General features: G+C 38.5%; 1 protein-coding gene across 2 annotated transcripts in view; it reads right to left on the minus strand.

Moving 5' to 3' along the window:
• The window catches only part of LOC122086455 (lon protease homolog, mitochondrial-like), a 30,103-nt gene extending 25,629 nt beyond the window's left edge, over positions 1-4,474 (minus strand). For both annotated transcript variants that reach the window (XM_042655263.1, XM_042655262.1), the window contains exons 1-2: positions 3,912-4,474; positions 2,714-2,779 (exon numbers count right to left, since the gene is read on the minus strand). In XM_042655263.1, the coding sequence (XP_042511197.1) occupies positions 2,714-2,779; positions 3,912-4,235 (390 nt within the window). In that variant the 5' untranslated portion in view covers positions 4,236-4,474. The remainder of the gene's footprint in view (positions 1-2,713; positions 2,780-3,911) is intronic.
• Between the last annotated feature and the right edge of the window lie 5,611 nt (positions 4,475-10,085).

Consider the following 10,085-nt stretch of genomic DNA (forward strand, 5'->3'; position numbering starts at 1 on the left):
GGGGGAAAGTTATAACTAGTTGTAAAATGGGTCTGTTAACAGTTATTTATTCAAGAGACAGAATGAGGAACGGCATGCTATTAAAACCCTACAATTTCTCTTTGAGAAAAGAGGTTGGCTATCTCCCAATTACGCCAATTGAGTTCTGCAATTATTTTCGTTCTCTTACCTTAATTACCTTCAAAATAGGGTAGCGAGATCAATCGGTGCACGTACCAAAAAAATATCTAAAAAAATCTAATATGGTATGATCTTTATATCACCATTATAGACTACATTCATGTCTTCAAAGAATTGCCTGAGTTTTACCATGGACTGCAGCTTAACCTTCATCACACCAAGGTGGTCGTTCTCATGTTCAAAACTCAAGGTCGAATTTTTTTTAAGTAGTGGAGAATTGATGCAAATAAGTCACTTATTGAGCTTATTTTATTGGAAATAAGCATTGGGTTGAGTTATATGTGTGTTGGGCCTTTGATCCCATGGGTTTTCTTTGTAACGGGCCACTTTAATAAAGCTAAAATATGGGTAAAAGGTAGGAAAACGAATTTAATTTATTAGTTTAGTCCTGTTTTGAGTCTAGTTTCTTTTGTATTTCAGATTTATAGTCAGTTTAGGTTTTCCAATTAGTTAAGGATTGCGTTAGGCCATTCTTTTTTAGTGTTTTAGTCAGTTTTGAGTCTTCTTATATAAGTTTGTAAGTGGCTACAACATTGAACACGAATTTGATTGAACGAAAGTTTATTTTTGTTTGAAAAATTATTTCCTGAGAAAAGATGATCATCATCTGAGATAGCTTAGGGTGAGAGACCCAGGTTGAGATAGCCATTCCTCTACCCCCCCCCATTCTTCCCTTTATTCTCTTATTTTCTGTTTTATTCATTCTATCTGTCCCTGAATCTGATTTTTATTGAATTTACTAAAGATCCTACCCGGGATTGGATCACCTGTGATTCAATCTTACATCAATAGATGGGAAGAGTATTTTTATAACCCACTAAATGGAGACATTTCGAGTAAGAGTGGCTCAGAAGACTACATTACTCATCAAGATACCACATGTTATAGATATACGAAATGTTACAATGTCTGAAATTAAAGAAGTTTTAAGAAAGACGAAAGTAGGCAAGACACCCAGCCCTACTGAGGTCCCACTAGAAGTGTGAAAGAGCTTAGGATTATGTGGTGTATCTTGGCTAACTATATTGTTTAACAAGATTATGAGCAGAAGGAAAATGTCAGATGAATGGAGGAGAAACATTGTAGTTCCAATCTACAAACATAAAGGTGATATTCAGCGTTGCTCTAACTATAGAGGCATAAATCTAATGAACCCTACTATGAAATTATGTGAGAAGATTATTGAAGCCCACTTGAGAAGAGAAACTATTATCTTCAAGAATCAATTTGGATTTATGCTACATAGATACACGACATAAGCTACTTACTCAGGAGGCTCACGAAAAGATTTAGTGTTTCCAAGAAGAATCTCCATATGGTCTTTATTAACCTAGAAAAGCCTATGACATAGTCCCTCGAGAGTTAATCTGACATGCATGAAGGCGTGGTGACTAGTGGGAGAACCGTGGGAGGTCAAGGTAGTAAATTCTCCATCACAATTGGGTTACATCAAGGATCAGCTTTAAGCCCTTACTTGTTTGCGCTTATAAATGATTTAACCAGGAACATTCAAGATGAGGTTTTATAGTGCATGATTTTTGTTGATATATTATTGATGCTAAATTGGAGTTATGGAGATCCAACTTTGGAATCAAGAATTTTTAAGATAAGTAGAATGAAAACAAAGTATATAGTAACTTTAGTTACATTAACACGGATAACAAAATGGTGAAATTTGAGGAGAGAGAGATACCCTAAAGTGATTATTTTAGATATTTGGAACCAACCATAAATAAAGAAGGTGATATAAATGATGATGTTTCATTAAAGTAGGGTGGATGAATGGAGATGTGCATCCGGAGTGTTGTGCAATCGACATATTCTTTTAAACCTTAAAACAAAATTCTATATGAGAGTCGTACATCTATGATGTATGGGGCAGAATGTTGGGGCAGTTAAAAAGCGTCATATAGATAAATTAAGTGTAGCAACGATAAGAATGTTGAGATGGATGTACGGCAAAACTAGGAAGGATAAAATAAGGACTGACTATATTAGAGCTGATTTGGGAGTTGTCCTAATATATAATAAGTTCCAAGAAAGTTGTTTAAGGTGACAAATCCATGTTTAACGAAGGCCTTGGGATGCACCAGTGCATAGAAGTGACCTGGTTTAGATTGAAGGAACTAAAAGAGCTAGAGTCAGGCCTAAAAGGATCTTAGGTGAAATAGTGAGGAAAGGCATACATAGTTTAGTCCTTGATTCAGGTATGACCTCGAATAGTGTTGTTTCGAGGGCAAGGATCCACGTACCAGACCCACTTAGGTCGGATATTGCTGAGTTGTAGTTGTTGTTGTTGTTATTGTTGCTTGCTCTTTTCTTTTTCTTATTATTTTGATATTTGTCTTTGCTCGGATCCATATAGCCGACCCTATTTAGTTGGGATAACCCTGGGTTTTATATCAAAGGATACAATTAGAGCAACAACCCTCAACAAATCTCAAGTTAATTGATTGAGTGAGTTATTGAAAACAAAGACAGTTATTTCAAAGCAAGCTAAAATTTAAAAAGGCAATGCAACCAGCTGGCATACCTTAACATAGATTGGCATATAGAAACCTGGAAACAGTGGTCGATGTGGCAATGGCAATGCTAAAACCTGCCAGAGAAAGCGTAGAGTATTTTTTTCAATGCATATTGCTAGTGGAAAAGAGAAAGTAAAAAATTTTGAAGCTAATAAATAAACTAAAAAAAAATAAAAAATTGAATTAAAGAAAGTACTTGATAAGCACTTCAGTAATTCTTCATCAGTATGCAAGGTCAAGCATCCAAGTGTAAAGAAAATTAACTTTTGTAGATGATCCATGTGTATACTGTTTTGGTAAACTTAAAGAGTTAATATTTCTACCTGTCAAGTGCTTTAAGTCAAAGTGTGATATGAAAGAACGTTAAGTGTTTGTGTTTTACATAAATGTGTGACATTAAAGGAAAAATATTTCAGTGTTATCCTTGAAAAACCTAGCACAAGATTGTGACAAATGACAATCTCAACTTTGCTGTAAATTGTTTTCCTCAAATGCATATATCAGAGGGAACATGGAATAAGAACGGCCTTTTTCATTCAAGGATTATCATCAGAGATGATAATTCTTTCAACATGCCTACTGAAACTAATTTGTGTCTAAATAAACTCCAGAGGTGCATCTTCAAACTAGCCAGACAATTGCAAAAAGATTATTATAAAATGAGCGGTGGAGGTAGTAAAGAAACAAAAGCATGAATAAAGGTATCCTAATATCAACACCAACTTCAGATAAACATACATATCTGCAGAAACATCGACAATATTGTCACGGGATCACGTAAAAAGAGTCAAAGCCCCTACAATCCTTGTTCTAGTTATGAAACCATGAGTTTCTTGAACACAGTTACATCTACACAAAAGCGAGATATTGATTGACAATGCTCGTGAGTATCATTTTGAGCTTGACAATGCCAAGTAATTCACAATTGCCCAATTACATTGTCCAAAACATTTACCCTAATCCCCAACACATTCAAGTGGAGGAGCAATTTAGGAAAATAAAAAATAAGAACAACTAAATTTCTCTACTTTTCCACCCAAAGACTAAGACATGATTCAATATTTAACCTCCGCAGCGAATTATAACCAACCTCTTGAAGAATGGGAGAGAAAAAAACCATAGCATTATCTTATACCAAACTAGAACAATAATGAAAAAAAAAAAAAAAAAAATCCACAAAGAAACCGAAGGAAGCGGGACAGCTACCGTTAGGTAATCCTCTGGTCTAGGATTAGTTGGGACGATAGCCGATGAGGCTTTAGAATCGACCTCCTCCGCACTCTCCGCAGCAGCTTCGGTTTCTGCAGGCTTCGCCTCAGCCTCAACAACCGGATTGGAACCATCACCAGAGTCTGAACAAAAGAATACCCTTTTACATAAATTAGGATATCTCGAATTCGAGCTTCTTAAAGAACCTAAAACTCGAAGCAATGGAGTTTTCGGTTCTCCATAAGAGAAATTGGCAGGGAGCTTCGCAGACAAGTTCTGCAATCGACCCTGTAAATATGAAGCTGACAAGACCTTCAGCATAGATGCCAAATGATCGAGAAAATCCTTCCCCCAAAGAACAAGGTTTTTTCGATCTTTAATGCTGTGTTTTGCTATAATTTGGAGCAGTTCATCTTTTGCGAAGAACCACCGCCATTGTAGAAGGTTAAAGAGAGGACCAGAGAGGGAAGAATAGCATGCGGCACCGTTGGAGAAGCGAAGGTCTAAAACCCTCCTAAAATCCTCGTTTGTGTGCAACGCAAGAAAAGAGTTTGAGGCTTTTCTTTCTCCGAAAGTACGAATATGTCCTGGCATGTTGCACGTACAGGTATAACAACTATCAATTCACAAAATCCAAACTCGGATCGGGATCCAACTGATTCGATTCCAATCCCGATTCACCTTCTATTCCATGCCACTGGATCTTGATTGGCACACATTCGATCTGTATCTAATCCATACACATCTGATCCGAATTTGATCTATATTTAATCCGCACACATTCGATTCATTCGATCTGTATCTGATCCATTTACATCCCTAGAATTAGGGGTGTCAATGGTGCAGGGTAGGCCGATTTTAGTTAGGTCTAATCGGGCTTCTCCACTTTAGGACCTTACACTATCATTGACTGAGTAATCAGTCCTCATATCCAAAGCATGATCCCAATTTATTAACTCTCAGTAGTGTACCATGTACCAATCTTTATCAAGCTACCAGAAAATCGGGCTAATTGGGCTTTTGTCAGGCTTTACACAGGCTAATGACGTTTATTATAAATGGGCAATTGAGCTCTAAACGGACTATTAGCAAGTTTATTTATTTTTGTGAAACTATTATCAAGCTTTAAACAGTCATTAAATATGTCAATCTTCGTAAACGGACTCCAAATGAGCTTTAAGTTAGCTATAATCAGGCCTTAACACATGCCGGGCTGAGTTGGGTTATTAGTCGATCAGTCTCGATTGGTGTCTTTCGAGTAGTACCCTTGCACCGAGAACTACCTATTAACAAATGTATCAAGAACTCAAGATACATCCCAATAAGTTTTTAATGAGGTTGGATCGGTTCAGGTTTAAACGACCGGGCATGTAGTTGACACCCCTAGCTAGAATTGACCTAAACCAAAACCCAACATAGATTGGTTGTTCTAGATCAGTCGAAATTGGGCTCACGCTCAACTGATTGAGATCAGAATTAACCAATTCAACCAATCCAATTTCAATCCTTGTAACCCTAGTCTAGCTCCAGCCCTTGGTAGGTCCAATCAGAGTTGTAAGGTAAGGATCCAAAAACAAACCGCTTTTTCTATTTTCAATGAGAATGAATGGTGAGCAGCTCAATGTGTAACCACAGGAAGAAATGTTTACGAAAGTTTATGTTTTAGGTTTGAAAATTTCCCTTCCCTTCCCTTTCCTTTAAATTCCTTTGCAATCAAATATAACTTAAATCATGATGCCAATAGTGAAAGCAACCCAAGCAATAACTTAAGGGTACAAATTTTTACCAAAAAAAACTTAGGGATACAAGTTTTGACCCGGTGAACACGAACCTAGCCAAAGCCAATCCGATGATTTCAAGACTAGGCTAGCTAGACTTTTCAGGATTGGGGATTTTTAGGTCCAGAATTGGACTAGGCCAGTCCTGGACTGAAACATTAGGTTGATGTAACCTTCCAATACGATGTCAAGCAAAAGCATTCTTACATTCCATTCCTTATTTGGCTGATGAACTAACTTTAGATCAACAAAATCCATTTAAAAAAGAACGAGGCCAATCCAGGCAATCCGACATAGTTATGATAGCCCTAACGACACGATCCTTCCTGATAATTTAACCTTCACTTCTCTCTAAAGTGTCTATCAATGTTATTTTCATCCCAAAGGGAAACCTAAGGAGCTTTCCAACCTCGATCCTTAGGAAATCTAGGGATAATTTTCACAAATTTTATCTCACAGTTAGACCCAATTTTGCAAAATTCGCATCAATACAAGAAAAACATTTTTTACGAGTACCAAAAAAAAAAAACCAAAAAAGGATAGGTACACCACTTACATGCAGTACATTACTAGAAGGCACCGATAGGAACACGAGAAGAAACATGGATCCTTTCAAAGAGAAAAGAAAGAGATAAATAATCTAAGCATCTATTGAAAAGAGATGCAAAAATGTTAAAAAGATAATCACCTCATTTGCAAATATGTTTGGATAAATCTAGAGAAATTTACATCCACCTCCCCCCACGTTTGCCTTTATTACATCCACCCCCTCGTGTTTCGTTTATTTCAAATAAACCCACCCAACCTAACATCGTGAGCGAGGTGCTAGTTTATGAAATGAAAATGACTTTTTTACCCTTATTACATCTTGAACTTAAACATCCTAAATTTAAAGACTATTTTACCCTTTTGTACATCTTCAACCCTAAAATCCCTAAACCCCCAAATCCTATTCTTCTCTCACGACGGGTTCTAATAGACCTAGCTTGTAAAAGATGTGGAGTTTCTAGCGAGATAACAGATCATTTGCTACTTGACTGTCCTTTTGCAAAGGCAGTTTGGTTTGGAGCTGTCATACATCCCACCAGGATCAAGTTCCAAAGTTAACAAGCTGGTTAAATAGTTGGGAGGTTCTAGTGAAGCAAGATAAGAGGCTAGCAACTAGTTTACTCTCTCATGCTTCATTTATTTGTTGGTATTTGTGGTACGCAAGAAACGATTTTGTTTTTAATGGCAAGATTTGGTCACCACAAGAGGTGATTACTATAGCAGAAAAAGCATACACTAAGTATCATTTGGCAACTATTCCCCCAAGGATGCGTCCTTCTTCAACTCCAAATGGAACTCCCTCCATGATGAGATGGATGGACACACCTTTGGGTTATATAAAGGTAAATTGTGATGCTGCTTTATCTAGTGGAAAATCAAAAGGTGGGTTGGGGATTATCGATCGGAATCACTTGGGCCATCAACAGAAAGCACTTTCCGTTGCACACTGCTTTGCATCAGTTTTTCAAGGTGAGATCCTAGCTATAAGACAGGCCCTTTCTCAAGCTTTACATGCTGGTTACTCTCATCTCCAAGTTGAAAGTGATAATTTGGAGGCTATCAACTTTATCAATAACCAAGGCTGAGTACCTCCACTTGACTCAGTAGCAACTCTATCTGATGTACACCTCTTATCTAATTCATTTGTATCTGTTTCATTTCATTACGTTTCAAGGGTTACGAACCATGTTGCCGATACCCTTGCTAGGAAAGCCTTGTCTATCTTGTGTATGACAGATTGGCCGCTTACCACTCATTGGCTTCACGAACTATGCTAGTCTGATGTCATTGGCTGCACACATGCCTATGAGTAAATTTTGTTTCTACCAAAAAATAAAATGTGCGATCTTGATCCAGACTCCGCCCATCTTGATCAGAAACTATGACACAAGAACATATCATTAGAATGAGGATCCTGTGTCGTAAGGAATTCCTTGAACCCTCTCAATGAAAATTACACCACATTTTCTCAATCAAATCAGATAAAAAAGATTGGCAATTACTCAAAAAAGTTGCAGAGGAGATGGATCATGGATCAAATATTGCAAGTAATTACCTGGAGCGGAAAATCGAAGAAGAAAAGGCAAGTAATTCTCTGTTTTCCTTTTCCGCGCATTGAGACATCGGGCCAAACGAGCTAAAGAGTTTGTAATAACTGTTATCTATTGCTGCCGTCCTCTTTGATTCAATTTAATTCCATTATTAATGAAGTGGTGGATGTTGTTTTGTTTCATAGAGTAATGTCCATTGGTGTCACCTAAAGGGCTCTTTAAGGATGAGGCATTGGATAGGCTCAAGGCAATGAAGCCGACCTCAGGTGAGGCAGGGTCCACTCTTCCTGCTCAGGCATTGTTGGGAGGAATCACAGCCGGTGTCATTGCCCTTTTGCTTTATAAGTTCACCATCACTATCGAGGCGGCATTCAATCGGCAGACCATCTCCTATAACTTCTTCGTGGCAAGCCCTCAGATGCTTGCCATATGCCATGGATGGCGACATAGTCAAGCCGCCTCCCACAGTACGAGAAGGTGACGATGAGAGAGCGGTAGTCGAGGGAGAAGAAGTCTGGATTACGTACCTTTCGAGGGAGACAGTCGGGGTGGTGTGGACACGGACGTGGTTGAGACAGAGGTCAATGACGCTGATAACAGGATCGGAGGGACAGAGGAAGAAGATTGATAGGTAAAGCAGAACAGTAGAGGAGCCGCAAAGGAGATTACGCCGGAGGGAGCTGCAGTTGCTAAGACGGCGGCGATAGACAGGGAGGCCTATCGCCGGACATGGAAGAATAAGGGCCCGTTTGATAACGTTTCAAGAAACGCGTTTCTGCCGTTTCTGTTTCTAGAAACAGCAGAAACGGAGCAAAAAGCGTTTGATAAAACTATTCCGTTTCACTTAATTTTAGAAATAGAAATATAAATTTTTACTTATTTATGATTCAAGAAACGACCCAGGCCGTTTCTGGAAACGACTTGTGGTAATTCTTTCACTGGTTACCATCGACTTCTAAAAACATGACTTATCAAACACCTTCAATTCGGTTTCTGTTTCTAGAAACGGGAATTTATGTTTCTGTCGTTTCTTGAAACAGAAACGACATAAACGTTATCAAACGGGCCCTAAGATTAGGGGATTTAGGATTTTAGGGTTGAAGATGTAATCGACCTCGGCACGATATGATTAGTTGGCACTTTTTTGGCTGGTTTGGATGTGTTCAACCCCGCTTCTCTTTCATCACATGGTTGGCCATTCGGCGTCGGCTTTCTACCAAGGATAGAATTGCATATTGGGGTGTATCTGTTGACTCCACATGTGTTATTTGCAAGGATTCAATTGAGGATCTTGATCACATTTTTTTCAACTGTTCTTATACTTCTGTGTTGTGGCGCAGAATCTTGGACATGTGTGGTTTCAAACGGAATAATTTATCCTCTTGGAACGATGAGGTGGAGTGGTTGTGTCAGCATTGCAAAGGGAGTTCTATGATTTCCTTCGTTTGGTGTTTTTGTTTTCAGACCGCGGTGTATTGGATTTGATCAGAAAGGAATAGTAGGGTCTTTGGGAAGCAAGAGACTGATTTGGATGGATTATTCCACCGTATTATTTCTGATCCCCGGGGTCGATTTTCCCATCTTCAAGGTAGCGCTACTGATTCCTCCCTCCACAAGGATTTTTTCCATAGGTGGAAAATTAAATTAAAATTTTCTCATCCGAGGATAAAACTCTTTTCATGGCCTTGCCCTCCCTCTTCTTGGGTTGTTGTGAATTGCAATGGTTCTATTAGAAATGGAATGGGTGGTTATAGAGTTTTGGCTTGTGATGCTGGTGGATTTCCCCTCTTTACCTTAGCAGGTGCTATGGAGTGTAGCAATATTCTTTATATGGAGCTCCTTGCCATCAAGAAGGGGCTTGAAAAAGCCCATCTTATACATTGCTCCCATATTCAGATTCGGTCGGACTCCCTCATGGCTATTCAAATGCTTATAGGGCGCTACCGACCTTCTTGGTTTGTTTTGGATTTACTTGATGACATATTTGTTTTGACTTCCTTCTTCCAGCAGTGTGTGTTCTTCCGCCATGTTCGTGAGATAAATTCTTGTGCCGATTTCTTGGTGAGTTTTCTTTGTGCCCCCTCAGGGGATTGATCTTCTCCCAGGTGACCTTCCTGTAGCCCTGAAAGTTTTGATTCGGGATGATGCGGTGGGAAAGGTGTATCCTCAGCTGTAATTTTTTTCCTATTCATTAATTAATTACATTTCTCCTTGCTAAAAAAAAAAAAAAACCAACCTAAGTAATTCCCAGCACACCCACAAAAATTGGATAACAAAAAAAAAAAAAAAAAAAA

This window comes from Macadamia integrifolia, chromosome 8 (genome assembly GCF_013358625.1).
Source record: "Macadamia integrifolia cultivar HAES 741 chromosome 8, SCU_Mint_v3, whole genome shotgun sequence".
NCBI lineage: Eukaryota > Viridiplantae > Streptophyta > Magnoliopsida > Proteales > Proteaceae > Macadamia > Macadamia integrifolia.